A 20,549-nucleotide genomic window follows, 5' to 3' on the forward strand; every position below is an offset into this window, starting at 1 on the left:
AAACAAGCCAACCCCTGAGGAGTCTAACCTGGAAATTGATTACCACAAGAAAGTCTCTACTCTTCTAACATCTACATTAATGGCCAGCCATTTCTAGAGCACACCAGGAGCTTTCTTCTGTAGATGACATGGCTTTAGCAACTCAGGCTATGTCCTCCTCTTGCACAATCAACTTTGCTCAAATCAAGTTCAAACCAAACTGTATGTTCTCCATCCTAAACAACACAGACACACTGTGAAGTCAATTTCTCATTGTGACGAGTACATCTGTGTCATATGCCCTATCAAAAATATTAAGGTGTCACACTTGACTGTACCAGCACATAATCAACATTTCCAACAACACAAGGCTGTAAGTGTAAACCAAAAAAATAATATCCTTAGGAAGATAGTTGGTAGTACAAGGCATGTTCAGCCATGACCTTCAAGAACAATGGCACTATCAGTCTGCTACTCTGTGGGATAGTACACATGCCCTATCTTATATAAGCCTGCCTATATCATACACGTCAACAAAGTACTGTGTGAGATGTGCAGCATATTACTGGATGTTTGCAGCCTATAACATTTGCCAAGGTACATCATCTGGCAGGTATTGTTCCCCTAAATATACGTTATGGGGTTGTTGTCAGTGTGGGAAGAATAAAGCTGGTCACCAGGTGCTGCTATGCATTACACGATATGTACCAACTAAAATACTGAAGTCCAAGAAAAGCTTTCTTGAAACTAATAACATCCTGCAACACAACTCCATCCAAACCAAGACTTGAAATGTACAAACTGTGCACAATACTCATTGGCCTCAACCATCTGAAAACATCCCTCCTGCCCACCAAGAGTAGTGGACTACATGGTGTGGTCTTAGCCATCTATAATCTCAAGTCTGAAGATCCATTTGTAAAATCCAAAAATGTGGCTTTATATTCTTCACTACTAACTGCAACTGTGGAAAAGGTGTCAGCTTCCTCCCACATCCTGCACTGAGGAAGATTTTCTACAATCAGCTCCAAATTACTTTCTCAATTCTGGTCATCCATGGTGTAATAATTCATGTACTTATATCTCAACATGTTAACTTTATGTAACTCCACACCTCTTCTTCTTTTTACAAGAGAACTTAATACTTACCCTCACACAGCAACTTTATTCCTTTTATTTTCCTTTGTCTGGAGTTTTCTGTGTCTAGTACTCACTCATATGTTTGATGGCCCACTTCCTTTGTTCTCCTGTCTAAGTTTGACCACTTCTCTTAGGTTATCTTCCAACTTGAAACTGTTCCAAATTTTGCAGTTTGTTCGTAAGTGTACTTCTTTGTGTCATTTAGGACTCTGTGATGTTCAGCTTCTTTAACTCTTTCTTAACGCACTTATCCATGCTGTAGGTGTTTTTTTCTTCCAGGGATAGTCGAATATCTGTTCATCGCTGTATAGGTGCCCAAGAAATGTCAGCCTCCTCCTCCTCCTCCTCTGCACAGAAATTATTTCCACATTCTGGTAGACTACATTGTTGATACACAGTTTTCAATCCTCCTTTCTACTATGAGTCTAAACCAACTACCACTTTTAAATATCATGTGAAGACGACTTCTTTCTTGGAGAGTGGTGAGCTCAGGTACTTTTCTGAAAACGATTTGGCAATTAAAGAATAGCATTTTAGTGTATTCACTTTCTACATCTAACATCCAATTGGCTTCAGTAAGTGTTTTTTTTTTTTTTTTTTTTTTTTTTTTTTTTTTTTTTTTTTTTTTTTTTTTTTCCAAATGGCATGATTTCCTCTTGTAATTTTGGAGTTTCACCTAAATTCTTGTTTTAATGATTTTGCACATACTCTGTCATCCAAGCACTCATTTCTGGTGAATATCTGAAACTAGTATCAACCATACAGTAGAGGTCTCAGTCACAGAACTTACGGCACACTCAGTGTGCAGGCTGACTTTGTTCCTTTCCTACGAAGGTATTTCCAAAAGAGTGGTCATCAGTCACATAAAATTTCATCTGTCAGCTGTTCTCTGTGGCTGCAGAAACTTTGATAAAGGAGAGACCATTATTCAAGTAGTAGAGATAAGACCCACTGGTTCTCTCTCGTTATCAGTGGAGGACAATGCCTTAAACTTGCTAACCTTTCCATGAGAAATATGGTGTTAAACAGTGTCACATGACTTGACAAGAAATATATGTATGCGTGAAATGGTGGTTTCTGTACCCCGTAGTAAGGCAGTGGTTCCAGATGGCGTCACTGCTCACCAGTTGTTGTTGACTTAGTAACTGATCTGTTGCATTGTGGCTTATCTGTCTTCTGTTATAACCTGCTATAATTGACAGTGATCCCTGTGATCCACACGAAGTTACCCACATGGCTGCCTCTAATGGTAGCACTTTTTCCTTAGTTTGGGCGCTTGGAAAGCCCAGTGAAGGGATGGCCTTGAATATGGAATCCACTGAGCGTTGGGTAACTATGATATGGCCACAATTAAATGTGCTGACATCATACACATATTGCTGATCTCGCACTCTACTACCATGTTGACAGGTAGTACAAGATCAAACAATATATATCGTGGAGGAAAATGCTAAACTATCTCAATCACTGTTATACCAGGATAGCTATATTTCGAATCAAACTGCTCTTGAGCGTATTTACTTCTTTGCTATGCTGAAATGGAATCACTTGGTGAACTAAAATCTTGAATGAGTGTACACTTTGACTGTACTTAAATGTGTGGAAATAAATCAGTGTCTAGTTAAAAAATGCGACTAAAAGCTTTAAGTTGAAGACAAGAGAAACATCCTAAAAAGCCATAATCTGAAATTTAAATATTTTTTTAGGTAAACAATATTTAGAAAATATAAGACTCTTTGAAAAATCTATGCATAGTTTCCGTACTGTACTAGAAAAGGATACTGAGCTATTGGAAAAAGTTAACCATTACTTGTTGCTCACAAAAGTGTACATTATAGTATAAGGTTTAGATCCAGATCTGATTGCAAAATGAATACACAAACACAGTGACTTCTAGTAAATCAAAGCTTATACTAAATCAAAAGCATCTCAGACAACTCACAAACCTTAAAGAAATCACTGTGCATGAGGTGCTTTCCACCTCTAACAGCTGGATCTTCATATTCATATTGTCTCAAAAGTGCCTGTGGAAGACCCCGTACTAAAGTCAGTAGAGCAGAATCTGCAAGAAGTCCTTGTTCAGCTCTTAAAAGTGCTCCCACATCCAGAGTTCGTCCCAATCGAGTCACCAGCAGTCGGCGAAGACGCTGCAATGCCCACATTCTTTGCGAAGCAGCTGGTAAAGAGAATATGGAACATGAAATAGCACATCTCATTATTATAATTCATGTAAGGAGGATAAATGAAGATAGTATGTATACTTACAAAGTGTGCTAAGTTGAGCACACGATGCTAATGCAGCTGCTAATCTTGTTACAAGATTGAGGTCAGAGTTCATAAGTAGTCTCGCATCCAGCAAGCACATAACAAGTTCCACAGACGGCTGTGAAAGAACTGCACGATCTGAGCCCAATTCACTGGGGCCAACATATGATACAACAGGGTACACGGTAAATCTCCATCCCCAACCATTGACTGAGCCATCACTTGAGAATTTCCATCTAAGTTCATCACCTGATAAAAACAATTGACATACTTATGATGGAAAATATTTATTACAGATTTTTAATAAAAATATTAATATCACACTATCTATGAAATAAGAAAAGAAAGTTAATTAATGTAAACTGCTCCAGTTGCTCTGCAGAACTTTATTTAGTCCACTACCAGTTTCGGATTCTTTATTAAGCTGTTTTCAAGTGGTTCTGAAAACTGCCACAAATATCATAGTTTTACACCCATGTATATAACAGAAGATGAAAAGTAAGGTTTATATATGTATAAGAACAGACAAGGTATAAAACTTTCATAAAGCTGCAGATAAGAAACAGCCAAATGATAAAAGTACACGTTTGATTGATTTAAAATCTTAGGTGCACAATGACATTGTGAGAAATACGAGTGTCTCAGGACTGTAAATTCATTCCATTGTATGTATTCTTTGGGTTTAAAGGGACTTTTTTTTTTTTTTGACATATTCATAAATTCCAAATTTTATACTTTTTTATTTTTTTTATTTAACAGAAGCGTAAAATAGTTCTAGTTTTATACTCTATTTATACATATACATATGTCAACCGTACTACTTCATCTTTCGTTACATACATACGTATTAGGGTGGTGCTTATTTTATGAATTTCGTATGTCTTCGCACATATGCCCTAGTTTTTTCCTTTTGGTTTAAGAATAATTTTACGACCTATTTTGTTGAAACTGAAAATCAGTAACCCACATCACAGCGGCTGAGAAGTTGTACCATATCACTGGGTGTTGATTTATTACTGCTTACACATGTCCACAACTGCTGCCATACTCTTCATCTTCAGTTGAGCACCTGATTCCATTCAATGACACTGTGAGTATTTACTTATATTATGGCAAGAAGTTTAAAATGCAATAATACAATTATTTATTTAGTCAGTGAAGTTAAGTACCAGATCAGTGGATAGAAACCATCATCGAATTGCAGGTTCTGTCGGTCTTGTTTTATAACATACGTGAAGTGAAACTGACTATCAGTGCTAATTATCCACATGTGAACGTGTAATAATTTTGAAGCTGGCTAGGATTCGTACAAGAGCTCTACTTCACTGTACAGAGAAACTTACAGACCTGCATTCAGTGTGGTGTAATCTGCAAAAAAGAGCTTAAGACAGACAAACACTCACAAAGAGCAAGAGTGTAAATTTTCTGCAAATCTAAATAATCTCTTTGATATTGCCCATGCTAATGCTTTCAATGTGATAAAAATTAAATAGGATAAACTATTTCTAATACTTCGCACGGAGACTGTCTGTAAAGATTATCTTAGGGATATTGACTACTAGCTACCAGCAAAGAGGAAAGGGTGACGATCAGAGCTATGGAAGAGGAATCAAAGAAGACGAAGGATGATTACAGTTTACAATATTTGGAAACTACAATTGATTCATCTGATGAAACTGTAGAAGCGAGTGGTTTTGATTGTGGTGCCTTTGTTACAGAACCTTCCACAAGTTTAGGTTCAGTTTCTCATAATGATGCAACCACAGATGAAAATAAGTTAAATTTAAAAAATGAAAACAAATGTGGAAGATGGTGTTTCATGTCATCAAAACTGGCCATAATTTTAGACAGGTGTCAGTTAAGTCAGGGGGATGCTGTGTTCGTCCTTGAGGTTACAGCTGAGGCCTTGCAACATAATGTTGATCAAACAGTACTTAATCATACTTTTATTCAAAGATATCAAGAGCAATTCAGAATGAAACAGGCAGGAAATATTAAATATTTGTTTAAAGAGAAAAATCCAGCTTTTGGGATTGTTAATGAGGACAGTAAGCTGGTACCAGCATTAAATGTTAGGGATTTAAGAACTGAAAGACTACCAGTCATCATAACTTACAGAAATTAGAAACAATTAACTGGTGTCTCTGCATAACTGAATTCTAGTGGGAAAGAGCAATTATGGGCAGTTTGGAATGCCATAAAAGTTTGGGATTTGGATGAAGAGATTATAATTCGTTGTTGTTGTGATACCACCACATCCAACACAGGTTGTTTCAGTGGACAAAGTGTGTTAAAAAATGAGTTATCCCAAGTGGAGGTTAGTCCCGATGTAACATTTTTCAAAAAACTTGGAGAAAAGTGGAACAGCATGGAAAAACAAAATTATGAAAATGGGCATGAAAATTTACATGAGCCTTCCAGTGATGTCGAAACTGACAAAGTACTTAAATTCTTTTGAAAACTACTAAAAGAACAACACCTGAAAAATTATTACCATGAACTTCATTAATTGTGCATCATGTTTCTGGGGACAACTGTGGACTTGAATCTACACACAAGACCCCATGAAGTGCATCATGCAAGGTGGATGACGAAAGGAATTTTTTCATTGAAGATGTTCATCTTTTGTTCTCAGCTATCCCTCAGTGTTAATGAATTGAATGGCCTGAAGAACATTTGCTTGTTTGTGGTAAAAGTATACAGAAAATGGTGGTTTCTGATTTCATGAGCAATTGGCACACCTTACACTTACTTGCGCTTTTAGAAAGAATTAAAACTGCACGAGAAAGTAAATGCAAGGGTTTCTTCAATTGCTCTAAAGAAGTTTTGTCTGCACTTTTGGTATGTAAATGAAGATATTTGTGTGTTGTGACTGTTTGATGACAATGTTAGCAATGACACTAAAACCTATATGGTTAGAAATCTGCTGTGGAAAACTTTGGAGACCTAAAGGAGGTAAACTGTTCTATCTGCTGCAAATACAAAACTTCTGGATGAGTTCGCTTCTTGGACTAATATTATTTTATAAATTGAAATTTAGCACTTTTTCATAGGTTTCCAGAATGTATCAAAACATTTACTAACACATTGTGCTTTGAATCTCTTTATTATTTCAATTAAGGAAATTGATGAGTTCATTTCAGTCGAGAGATAAGGGTTATATTTCTTGGGATTCAAACACTTCATGCCTTAGTGCCGAAGAGACTATAAAAAATCTTAAGGTGACATGTGATAAAAGGAGAGAGTGCAGTGAAGTTATTGTATGATTTCAATGGACTATTAATGGATGATGAGGAACAAAAATAATTCATTTCGCAATGTGTGAGAGATCACTGGAGACAAAACTTTTGATTGTAAAAAAGGACATTGAAAAGAAAATTGTGCTAAAACTTGTAATGACTCGTCCTGCTCTCATATATTTTGTATGTTCTGTTTCACTGTAGAACTTTAATTTCTCCCATTTAAATATGCTTAACCACATATGCAAAACATACATGGTGTCATCAAAAAGTAATGCCATTATGTCTGTGCAACAAAATTTATTGATCCAAATTATACAGTCTATTAAAATTCTTCCAAGTAGTTGGCTTGAGCAGAGAGACACTTATTTCAGTGGTTCCCATGCCTGGTACACTTCCTGGAACGCGGTGACTGGAATCTCCCTTAGATAAACTGCTGTCACCTTTTGGATGTTCTCAGTGGTATCAAAACAGTGCCCCTTCATCTTGGTTTTGATGCTTAGAAACAGGAACACATCTTATGGTGCAAGGTCTGGCTTGTATGGTGGCTGTGGCAGCATCATCAAGTTTCACTTTGCTAGGAACTCCCTAATCAAGTGAATGGTGTGACGTGGTGTGTTGTCCTGATGCAGCATCCACATTGAAGTGGGCATATCCCTTGTGCGGTGATGTGATCTGCTAGTCTTTTTAACACTCTGAGATAGTAGGCTGTGTTTAAAGTCTTTCCTTGTGGTAAAAACTCCGAATGGACCAAGCCTTCCACATTGAAGTATGTGATGAGCATGGTTTTCAATTTTGACTTGCTCATTCTTGCTTTCATGGGCTTAGAAGACGTGGGAATATGCCACTCTGAGTTTTGGCGCTTCACTTCTTGGTCAAACTCAGCAGCCTCATTGCAGGTGATTACATTGTCCAAAAAACCTAAGTCTCTTTTCTGCCATTCCACAAGTTCTGCTGTGATCTCCAAACAGTTGTGCTTCTGGTCATCACTCAAGACTTCTGGAACCCACTTGGCATCCCAAAATCATGGATAACAACCTTAAACACCGTCCCATATGACACATTTAGTTCATCTGCTAGCCACAGAGCACTTAACATGTCTGTCAGCATTCAGCAATCCATGCACACGGGTCATGTTATCAGGCATTGAACTTGTCGACAGCCTTCCTGAGAGGGCTTCATCAGTAACCTCTTCCCTCATTAAATTGTTTTAGCCACCTGGAAACTTGCGGGTAAGACGTGGCAGACTCTCCTTAGGTCTCTTGAGTCATTTTGTAAGTTTCAGCTCATTTAGCTCATCCGCTAGCCACTGAGCACTTAACACGTCTGTCGGCATTCAGCAATGCGTGCACGCGGGTCATGTTATCGGGCATTAAACTTGTCAACAGCCTTCCAGAGAGGGCTTCATCAGTAACCTCTTCCCTCAGCAGATTGTTTTGTCCACCTGGAAACTTGCGAGTAAGACATGGCAGATTCTCCTTAGGTCTCTTGAGTCTTTTTGTAAGTTTCAGCCAGAGGTTATTTGAGTTTTGAATGAAACTTGATTGAATAACATTGCCCCAAAGTTGACTGCATATTCTGGGATGGCACAAGCACTGAACAAGGGTTTATGCAAACAACGATGCTGACTGTTCCACAGCTTGGGGCGAATTGCAGAAGGCAGTGCTGAAAACCTGATGCCCCTCCACCATTCCCCACCATTGGGTTAGCACTCGGACCAATTTGAGCATCAGGAAACAACCAGTTGCATTGCTTATTGATCACATCTTGTACACTGATTAGCCAGAACATTACAAACACCTACCTAATAGCTGGTATATCCACCTTTGGCATGGATAACCACGGCAATGCATTGTGGCATGGAAACAGTGAGGCCTTGGTAGGTTGCTGGAGAGAGTTGGCACCACATCTGCACACACATGTCACCTAATTCTTGTAAATTAAGGGGAGCGGGGGGGGGGGGGGGGGGGTTTGATGAGCTCTGACACTGCATTCAATCACATCCCAGATGTGTCTGAGTGGGTTCAGATCTGGTGAGTTGAGGGGCCAGCACATAAATTGTAACTTGCCACTGTGTTCCTCGAACCACTCCATCACACTCCTGGCCTTGTGACATTGTGCATTATCTTGCTGAAAAGTGCCACTGCTGTCAGGCAACACAATCATCATAAAGGGGTTTATGTGGTCTTCAACCAGTCTATGATACTCCTTGGCCATCATGGTGCTTTGCACAAGCTCCACTGGACCCATGCATGCCCACATGAGTATTATCCAGAACATAATGGATCTGCTGCCAGCTTGTCTCCATACCACAGTACATATGTCAAGGAGCTGATCCCCTCACAGATGATGAATTATTGCCCTCTCATCAGCAGGAAGAAGAAGGTATTGGGATTCATCAGACCAGGCAATGTTCTGTCACTGCGCCAGCGTCCAGTGCCAATGGTAACGTGCCCATTTCATTCGCAGTTGCTGATGATGCGGTGTTAACATTGGCACATGCATGGGTTGTTGGTTGCAGAGACCCATGTTAGGTGTGTTTGGTGCACTGTGTTTTCAGACGCACCTGTACTCACGCAGTATTGAAGTCTGATGTTAGTTCCAATACAGTTTCTTGCCTGTCCTGTTTTACAGTCTGCCCTGCCTACAACGTCCGACAGCTGTAATGAGGGGTAGCCGTCCAACCTCATGACACCTGGACACAGTTTAACCTTGGTTTTGCTACTTGTTGGAGACACCACAGCACTCCTTGAACACCTGACATGTTGTACAGTTTCCAAAATGCTCATGCCGAGCCTCTGGGTCATCATAATCTGCCCTCAGTCAAACCCAGACAGATCACGTAACTTCCCCGTTCTACACATGGACAGTACGCTCACTTATACTACAAGCACTGGGCATGTGTATGACTAGCAATCATTCCTTTCCAGTGACAATGCTGTCACCTGGACAAGTTTATACCCATAGGTGGTCACTGGTCATGATATTGTGGCTGATCAGTGAATTTAGGATGGCTCTAAATGTTTAAGCCAATAGAAAAATACAGAATTTTTTTCTGTATTCAAGTCTTATTTGATGTTTAAGTCTATTGTGGCATGGGCTAATATTAATTAATTGTAAAGAAACCTAGCACATTATCAAAACATGCCAAAAGTAAAAAAATAAAGGGGGCACACTCAAATCACTTGACATTTTTATGTAATCCCATATAAGGACCATCCTACTGTGTATATATCTATCATATTTATGACAGTTTTCAGAATCACCTGAAAATTGCTTAATATAAAAACCAAAACTGGTCGTGGACTAATTAAAGTTCTACAGAGCAACTGGAATGGTTTACATTAATTAAACAAATAGGAGCAGAGCACGTGGAGAAATTAATAAGAAAAGGAAGGGTATCCTGAGTGTTGGGAGTCTAGAGATGAGATTATGACACAGCCATTAAAAGCCATTTTAATGTGTAGTCACACGAGATAAGACAATATGTTACACAGGGGAGAGAGAATATTTTTTTCTATAACATTTCCTCTTTGAAAAAACTTTCTGAAAAATTCATATTATTTCATGCGTTCACTACAAACAAAATTAGATAGATTTATGAAGTCCAAATACAAAGGTATAAGGCTCAGAGCCCACATGACCCAGGATTTTTTTTTTGAGCATTAACCTGTAGTGATGCTTTTTGCACATGGACAAAATTGAAGTGGTATGGTCATGGTAAACAGAAGATTTCACTATAACTTTCTGCATGAGCTAATATTCTCAAACAAGATGTCTCTCTCTCTCTCTCTCTCTCTCTCTCTCTCTCTCTCTCTCTCTCTCTCTCTCACACACACACACACACACACACACACACACACACACACACACACACACACATTCATTTTGTTTACATTTATAAAAAAAATTTAACAGCAATAATACTGTAGAAAAACAAAATCTTTAGATAAAACAATACTGTTAGAAAGTGAACAAATTTTACTTTTTCTTTTTCTCTATACCTGTGTACATTTTTCTTTTAGTGTACTATATCTGTTTGCTTCAGTTATTTTCGTTTGAAAGAAATTCTCTGATTGAATATGAAGGAATTTCTAATAGCAGTTCTCTTATTGATTGTTTAAACTTATCCTTTGATTTGCAGCATTCTTCTGTAGCACCACATTTCAAAAGATTTTATTCTCTTCTAGTCTAAACTGTTTATCGTCCATGTTTCACTTCTATACACTCCATACAAATACTTTCAGAAAGGACTTCCTGACACTTAAATTTATACTTGATGTTTACAAATTTCTCTGCTTTGGAAATGCTATTATTGTCATTGCCAGTCTACATTTTATATCCTCCCTACTTCAACCATCATCTGTTATTTTGCTTCCCAAATAGCACAACTTATTTACTGGTCTAAGTGTCCCATTTCCTAATCTAATTCCCCCAGCATCACCTGATTTACTTCAACTACATTCCATTGTTCTCACTTTGCTTTTGTTGATGTTCATCTTACATCCTCCTTTCAAGATACTGTGCATTCGGTTAACTGCTCTTCCAAGTCCTTTGCTGTGTCTGACAGAATTACAATGTCACTGGCAAACCACAAAGTATTTATTTCTTCTCCCTGGACTTTAATTTATACTCCAAATTTTTCTTTTGTTTCATATCATGGTGCCGATAGAAAAGTGTAGTGGCACTGTGCTCTCGTCCAAAAGGCAAAAAATAAGCAGTTTGTCGTGTAAAGAATGTGAAAAGCGAGTGATGATAGGTATTTGATGTGTCAAGTGCAACTATTGGTTACACGAAAAGTGCGCGAAAATAAACTTAAAATACATCAGTGAGGATTTTCCGTGGATGTGTCAAGCTTGTTTACGTAATGAAATGGCCGATCTTGTAAGTATAGTGGACCCCAAAAATGAAGTTATAAAATTACTACAAAATGACATTCAGGCATTAAAAACTGAAATACTATGTTTAAAGGAAGAAAATGCTAGATTAATACGTAAAAAACTGTCCGGTGTGGGTGAAATACATCAAACAAAACAGCAACAAGAATTGAAAACCATGTGTGAAAGTGCAACTTCAAGTAGTGTCACCAAAACTACAAAAAACAGCCCTAAGGTTAAACAAGCTCAATTTCAGTGTAAAACTAATGTTAAAATTTACGGAGATAGTCATGCACGCAATATTTCAGATTGTATGTCTAACTCGACCACAGAAAATGTGTGAATTTCATCTGTTATTAAACCTGGGGCGAAGTTTGTTGATGTAACAAGCTCTGTAAACAATGACTGCCCCAATTTTACACATAGTGATGTCGTTGTTATTACAGCAGGTTCAAACGACGTGTATTGCAATGAGGCCAGTTCATTTATTAAAAAGTTGATTGTTATGTTAATGATGTTGTCCCATACAAATGTGATCGTGTCAAATATTCCGGTGAGATTTGATCTGCCTGACTGGCAGAATCGAGAAATCCGATCTACAAAAAAAAAAATTAAAACATTTCTGCTCCAAGTAAAAAAAAAAAAAGTGAGACTGCTGGACCTTAACAGTTATCAAAGAAGCAGCTTCACTGTACATGGACAACATCTTAATTGCCTGGGTAAGAATACTCTAGCAACTGACATCAACAGAGCTATTGAGGAAACAAAAAGCAATAATTCAAATCTGCTACCTTGTACCTCAGATGTCATACACATGAAAGACGGAAATGATAATTATATATGCCTGCAGAGCAAGCAAACGGAAATAATTCCTCACTGCAATGTCAAGACTGTTGATTTTTTAGGATAACAAAGTCCCTCAGTGTTACTAATTTAGAAACTATCAATTTGTGTGATAATATTAACCTTGACAAGGATATATCCTCTCATGATTGTACTAATGTATCATTTTTACATTATAATGTTGAGGGCTTGGGTAACAAAATCGATGTATTTGAGGCCTTAGTTACAGATCTAGCTCCACATGTAATCGTGGTTACAGAGCATCAAAAAGCTAACCATAATATTCAATATTATAAGTTACAGGAGTATAATCTTACATAATTTTTCTATAGAACAGAACATAAAGGAGGGGGTGTTGCTACTTACGTAAGGAAGTGTAACCTAATAAGTTCTGTAGAAAAAGTATCATGGGTTAATGATTATTGTATTGAGAAAGATTTTGAAGTGGTAATAATTAAGTTAATGATTGTATCCATCCCACTTATTGTGGTAGGTATATATCGAGCCCCTTCTGGTAATGTCGAGGTTTTCCTGGAAGCACTGGATAGTGTATTGGGGAAGCTAAGCAAGGGTGGCAATACAGTAAATATTATAATGTTAGGAGACTTTAATATAAACACACTAAGCGACAGCCAGGAATGCAAAGGTTTACAAGACTGCATACGATCCTACGATATTAAAGATCTACTTGGTCATGTGCCCACTAGAATAACTGAGTCAAGCAGCAGTTCCATAGATCATGTAATGACCAATTATGAAAATGTTGTGTTGGCACAGACTGTAAATGGGCACATATCTGATCATCTAGGACAATTATTAGTGATTGGTTGTCTTAATAAACTTAAACAAAACAAAAAATATGAGAATAGAAGATTATTTTCTGAATACATCACCACCTTGCTAAAGAAAAATTTGGGTCAAGAATCTTGGGAATCAGTTTATAGAGAAAGGGGAGCTGACAGCAAATGGGAAGTATTTGTAAAAATTTTAACTAGATATATAGATATTACTATCCCGACAAAGAAGATCAATGTAAATAAAAATAAACCTCCAGTAGTCAAACGTGTAAAACTGGATGAAAAAACGAAAAGACTCAAAGAAGGAATGGAGTATATGTATAAGCTACACAGAGAAACCAGTCTTGATTCATATAAAGAGGATTATAAAAAATATAAATATGAGTATCGCAAGGAAGTAAGGAGAAGGAAAGTAGAACATATTAGTAAACAGATCAGAAATTCTGACTGTGTCTCAAAGTCGTGCTGGGCAGTAGTTAATGATATGAGGAACACTGATTCAAAAACTAAAATTAATAATATAGAGTTAAGTATACATAATGATAATTTTTCTGATCCTTATATAGTTAGCAATATATTTAATGATTACTTTATAGATGCTATTGAAAATGATACTTGCATGAAACAGTAGAGGCAGTTTAAATATGATAAGGAAATGGAACGGGACTCTTGTAAGCTACCTACAGTGACCATCAAGGACATAACACAGATAATTGACAGCCTAAAAAATAGAAGATCTGATGGATGGGATGAATTTTCTCCTTTTCTACTGAAAAAATGCAAGGGTGAGTTAGCCAGACCATTAGTCCATCTAATAAATTGTGTACTTGAAGAAAGTGCGTTTCCGAGGAAACTGAAACTTGCTATAGTTAAAACTTTATATAAAAAAGGGGAAAGAAAACAACCACAGAACTACAGACCAGTTGCCTTAACCTCAGTGTTTGGTACATTAATTGAAGGAAAAAAAAAAAAAAAAGTGGCAGAAATCTTAATCGAGCACTATAATATGAATAACTTAATAGATTTCCAACATGGCTTTAGAAGTGGTCGGAGCACCATATCTGCAGCAGTACAGTTTGTACACTGTCTGATGGAGAAAATAAATGAGGGTTACGAAACGGCAGGAGTGTTTTTTATAGATGCTATTGAAAATGATACTTGCATGAAACAGTAGAGGCAGTTTAAATATGATAAGGAAATGGAACGGGACTCTTGTAAGCTACCTACAGTAACCATCAAGGACATAACACAGATAATTGACAGCCTAAAAAATAGAAGATCTAATGGATGGGATGAATTTTCTCCTTTTCTACTGAAAAAATGCAAGGGTGAGTTAGCCAGACCATTAGTCCATCTAATAAATTGTGTACTTGAAGAAAGTGCGTTTCCGAGGAAACTGAAACTTGCTATAGTTAAAACTTTATATAAAAAAGGGGAAAGAAAACAACCACAGAACTACAGACCAGTTGCCTTAACCTCAGTGTTTGGTACATTAATTGAAGGAAAAAAAAAAAAAAGTGGCAGAAATCTTAATCGAGCACTATAATATGAATAACTTAATAGATTTCCAACATGGCTTTAGAAGTGGTCGGAGCACCATATCTGCAGCAGTACAGTTTGTACACTGTCTGATGGAGAAAATAAATGAGGGTTACGAAACGGCAGGAGTGTTTTTAGATCTTTCCAAAGCGTTCGACAGAGTCCATCATGGCTCTCTTTTAAGTAAACTTGCTTGTAATGGTGTCAGTGGGAAACTGTTGCTATTAATAGAATCTTACCTTAAAGGTAAACAACAATGCACAGAAGTTGTGTATGATAATGGAGAGGTAATCGAAAAAAGAAGATCAAAGATAAGAAATATAAATTTTGGTGTGCCACAAGGCTCTATCTTGGGCCCCTTCTTGTTTATTTGCTACGTAAATGATTTCCCAAAAGTATTAGACACCAGTCATCGTATTACTATGTATGCTGATGACACCTCTTGGGTTTGCTGGGCACGTAGTAATGATGACCTATATTCAGTGGTACAGAATTTTGTTGAAAAAGCCCAAACACATTTTGAAAAAGAAAACCTGAGGGTCAATATTAACAAAAATAATTTAATTTACTTTAAGACAAGTGGCTCAAATAAAAATGCTGTTGTAAATGAGGACATTCAAGAAAATACCTGTTCTGAATGTAAATTTCTGGGGATTTATATAGATGACAGACTTTCGTGGAATCAGCAAATAGATCATGTCTGTTGTAAAATAACATCTAGTCTGTATTTACTAAGGAGAGTAGTTCAATATTTAGATATCGAAACAATAAAAATAGCGTATTTTGGGTTGGTGTATCCCCATCTATCTTACGGAATTGTATTGTGGGGCGGGTGTAGCCAATACAATATAAGAAGGGTATTAGTATTGCAGAAAAGAGTAATAAGAACTATGGCAAAAGTAAGACCCAGAACTTCATGCAAAAACCTGTTTATTAAGTTTAATATTATGACTATCTATGCAGTATATATGTTTCAATCAATATTATTAGTGGAAAAAGACAAAAAAAAGTGACAAACAGGAATATGGAAATCCATGATCACAATACAAGACACAAATCAGACTTTCATATGGTGAGCAGATGATTGAATCTAACAAAAAATACCCCATTCATTAAGGGAGCAATATTTTATAATTCTCTGCCAAACAACCTGAAACAGCTTTTTGGTAAAATTTTTAAAAATGAGTTACAAAAATGGCTTAAATTGAAGTGCCCATACAGTATGGTGCTGACATGATTTGACCTCAGGAATGCTATGTTAAATATACTTAAATGATCTTTTACTTAATAGCATGTAATCTATTTATATTGTGTATCAATAATCTAAATGTAATTATTATAAAATTGCCTATGCATGTTAAATACATGTTTTGAGTTGTAAGATAAAAAAAAAAAAAATTTACTGCTTGCTCAATATACAGAATGAATAACATCAGTCATAGGCCTCAACCCTGTCTTACTCCCTTCTCAACCACCCCTAAGGTTAAGGGATGTTATCTAAACCAACAAATGATCACCTGTTATTCTAATTTCTGGTGACCAGTCACTCCATTCGCGTCCTGAGCGTACTGCAACTGTCTTTCCAGTTCCATCCATTATTGTTAGAGGATCATGTCTTCTTTCTGTGGAACACTTTCTGTCAAATTCCACACGCAGGCCTTTGGCACCTTTAAAGACAAGTACAACATTAGGATAGTTCGTGAAAAAAAAAAAATGCAAAGGAAGACTGTGAAATGATTTTCTTAAAAATTAGATGTTAGTTTTTTGATTGGAGATCATTTAGCCATGTGAATATAAAAGAAGCACCATGAATTTGATCAGTTATTTATATTTTAGTCCACACAAAATGAATAACCCAAAAGAAAGCAGTGTGATTAAAAAAAAACTTTGTAGCAGGCAAAATAACTATTCTTGACAAAGTGATATGCCCCCCCCCCCCTCTCTCTCTCTCTCTCTCTCTCTCTCTCTCTCTCTCTCTCTCTCACACACACACACACACACACACACACACACACACACACACACACACACTATTATGTCATAGTATGATGGGTACAGATGGATATACTAAATTACAGCCCTCTTATTGCTGCAAGTAATTCTTACAGCAAATAAAGATAACAAGTGCTCAGCAGAAGCCTTTCGACTTCGACCTGAAGGAAGTACACCTGTCACATTTTTTATTATTGGAAGACTATCGCAAACTTGACATGAAAAAACAGTGCTCATTTTCTGTTCATCAATGATCATAACAGTGATTTCCAAGTAATTTCTTTAAAAATTGTGCTCACTGAATAAATGATACAATTCCTTTTCAGTTCATTTTGCTAACAATGTATGAATCACAACTGCATGTCATTATGATGACTAGAATATTATATTACAGGCAGTAACAGATTGAAAATAAATACAGTTGTTCGTCTTACAACACTTATTAACATCTACCTAAAATTACAAATGGACGTAACAGAAAAGATTTGTGATCCACCAACATTGAAAGATGATCAATCATGTGAGAAATGTCTTGAGATGATATCTGTATTGATAAGAGAGAGAGAAATATTCTAATTGTTGTATCTTTCTCCTTTTTCAGTGCTATATCGAAAACCCTTTCTTTGTATTTTGGATGAATCCTCAGGCTTATTTACTTCAAGAACTGCCAGAAGACAAGGGTAACTACACATTTTCTCCCTTCTCCCTGTTGGCAATTTTCACAAATGACTCTGTGAACTTGAAATGTTAATGAAGATATTCTATGATGTGTTTCACTTACAATTTATTGTTGATGCTGTTAGTTAATTTCGAACATTTGTATTGTTTATAACAAACTGTTCAAAAATAACTGAATTTCATTACAGTTATGCAGTTCAAACTCTGAAGAACAAATGTGTCTTACTATATAATGGAGGATATCAATTTTGAGTCTGTTAAAATATTTATAATAAAGCAGGATGAAACTAAATGAAGAAGAAAAAGTATCAAGTAATGAGATCAAAATACTGAAATCCTAAAGTGAGTTATTGATTTCATGAGTAACTTTAAATCTCTCTTTTTTAAGTTTGTTTCCATAAATGAGCACCAAAAAGTAACACACATACAGAATACACACACTGGAAATAAAGATAGCACATGTACGACATACATGCATCACTAAAACAATCAATGGCTAAACTCGATCAAATAAAGTACCAGATTTTATTGACTTTTCTACATGTGTTGATAATGTAAAAAGTACTTTGCATTGGGGAAAAAGTAATACAAGGTTATCTCACAAATAAAGGCACAAAAGCTCTGGTGGATGAACATTGTTTCACAAGCAGCAGGTTGGGTAAGATACTTTAATCATTACCCATCAATAAATCACTAACCTTAACATTTTTTTTCCGACAAAGTACCAAGGCACTGATGCCAGCAAAGAGGAAATGTACATAAAGCTACTGTAACTACATCAGTATGGTGTACCAAAATATCAACTGTGAAACAGCTACATTTTAAGAATTCCTTCAATGGTCTTACAAACTGGAAACTTCTAGTTACCAGTTCAGAATAGTATGGGGGAATGGTGAGTGCTGTCTTCACAACAAGATATGAGAGACAGCCACACATAGAGAGGGTGCTATGCGGCAAAGCGAGCCTCCAGAGATGCGACATAGTTATGAACCACAGAGGGCACACACAAAACATACTATTTATGCTTCTGCCATTTCACTCAAATAGTTGCAAAGTGGACGCTGACACATGGCTCCATTCAAGTCAGTATCATCAACAGTATCTGGAGTATCAATAGCAATTCAAGACTGCATCAGAACCATGTCTATAGTCACTGCCAAGAACAGCCAAACTGGATATTCTACAAGAGATTGTAGTTATCATTCGCTGGATTCAGGATTAGACTAGAGTTAAAGACAGAACAGTGAATGTGAACTTTAAACTACTGCCACACATACTAAATTTAAGTAGTGTAATACCTCTTTTAATAAATTATTGTAAACTATTCCTAATCTTTGTTGCTATATGGCTGCCTATAATCCAGTCATTTGCTCTGCATGAAAGTGGGCATGCTGAGCAAAATTTAATTTATAAAATATCTTTCTCCACTTAGAGACACTCAATCTTATTAAGGTTTTCATGTCAAAAATCACTCTATCAATTTGCTTGGGTAGCATGCAGATGCCGCACATTTATTTAGTAGACCCTGCTAGTCTGGTGACATCTAATCAGGGCTGGAGAATGTGATAAAAAGATGCCTAGAGTTGTCAGAAAGCACCAGTGAATATTTAGTCTCTGACAACAGTTATTCCCCAGGATGCAATCTACCATCCCTAGAAGTTTCATGTAAAGACTTTTAAACACCCTGTATTTTTGTATATCTGTTGCCTAACCATATTTGGCCCTGTGACAAGGCTGCATAGTTGCTGCATGCAAACATGCCAACTCATAATAGCAACTACTTTTGGTGGTAAAGGTATCCTTTCCTACCACCTACTTACGTTTGACATCAAGTATCTTTGCTGAATATAATATAAAAACTTGGCAATGAGGAAAAGAGTCTGCCAGTAAAAACATGGTTATGAGGAAAAAATGGAACATATAAAAACCTGGTGACAAGGACAAGAGAGTAAATATCTGGCAATGAGATAAACAGTGAAAGTGAAATTTCTCTAGCAATGCAACAGATTCACCATAGAGTAGCATTCTGTATATTCTGTATACTGTGCTAACCCCATTTTCTTTCCAGTAAGACATTTCAGAATTTTTTGTACTGTTCACATTTCATGTCTCAGAAATGGTTCAGTCAGACTTATTGCAGCCCACACTGCTGTTAATGCTACAAAACCATGCTATAAAACAAGAACTGAAAATGTTCTACAAAATTTTATCATACCACCACCACCATTTCTGGCTTTCTATCAGAAGACAGAATCCTGGCCAAGCTATGTATCAAGACTGGAATGACATTTCATTACTCACAAATTATCATGTGATGTTCAGTTAAAGCTAAACTTCTTGTTCAAATTGGCATATAAATTTTTAAATTTGAGATGCAATAGAGAAATTAAAGATATGCTATAATCTTATTTTAAAGCTCATGTGCACATAGCAGCAGCCAGACATAAATTTTTCCAATGTTTTAAAAAAATCCAATCAAAGTTACAAAGAGTAGGTATTACAATTAGAGTGGCTCACTACAGATTGCAAATTGCTATGCAAAAATAAGAAATGTGAAAAGTTTTACATTGATACTCTCATTTATTACATGCTCATAATGAACTCTCCTGATGTAAATTAAAGAAAGTTTTTCTTACAAGCTGCAACAGGGTCACAAATTAAGAATGGTGATTGAGAAAGTTGTGATCACAAATTCGATAGGCCCTCAGACTACCAGTTTTGGTCAGCAATGACCATCTTCATATCCGTAGCAAAACATGGGAAAAGCATAATTACAACTAGCAGATTCCCTACAGTTTAAAACAATAAAGTAGGCCATAATGAAAAGTGTCACTGACACATATATGAAAATTATGCACTTTAAATATTATGAGGCATACCTGTTTTAAAAACATGCCCTAATATACTGGAATGGTAGTGGCAAAGATAAACACAAAATCAGCTTAGCATCATCACATATATGTAAAATATGGTATATACTACAGTCACCTTGTTAACAGTGCCACTATTCATAACAAACTGCTGTACAGTAGCCACAAAATGTTTGTGTTCTAAGATCGTTATATGTCACTACTGTATGCATACACATATTTTTCAATCATATAATTGTACGATATGGAATAAAAAGAAGAATACAATCAGTAAAGTCTGTAATGGGTTTACCTGATGTGTACATCATTATAGTAATAAAATGCAATAAA

At 36.5% G+C, this 20,549-nt stretch overlaps 1 protein-coding gene across 1 annotated transcript in view; it reads right to left on the reverse strand.

The window, feature by feature from the left end:
- LOC126469882 (E3 ubiquitin-protein ligase HERC2) overlaps positions 1 to 20,549 on the reverse strand; it is an 846,528-nt gene that overhangs the window by 217,201 nt on the left and 608,778 nt on the right. The window contains exons 63-65 of the mRNA XM_050097213.1: positions 16,197 to 16,346; positions 3,385 to 3,633; positions 3,066 to 3,295 (exon numbers count right to left, since the gene is read on the reverse strand). Of these exons, the coding sequence (XP_049953170.1) occupies positions 3,066 to 3,295; positions 3,385 to 3,633; positions 16,197 to 16,346 (629 nt within the window). The remainder of the gene's footprint in view (positions 1 to 3,065; positions 3,296 to 3,384; positions 3,634 to 16,196; positions 16,347 to 20,549) is intronic.

Source organism: Schistocerca serialis, chromosome 3, assembly GCF_023864345.2.
Source record: "Schistocerca serialis cubense isolate TAMUIC-IGC-003099 chromosome 3, iqSchSeri2.2, whole genome shotgun sequence".
Lineage (NCBI taxonomy): Eukaryota > Metazoa > Arthropoda > Insecta > Orthoptera > Acrididae > Schistocerca > Schistocerca serialis.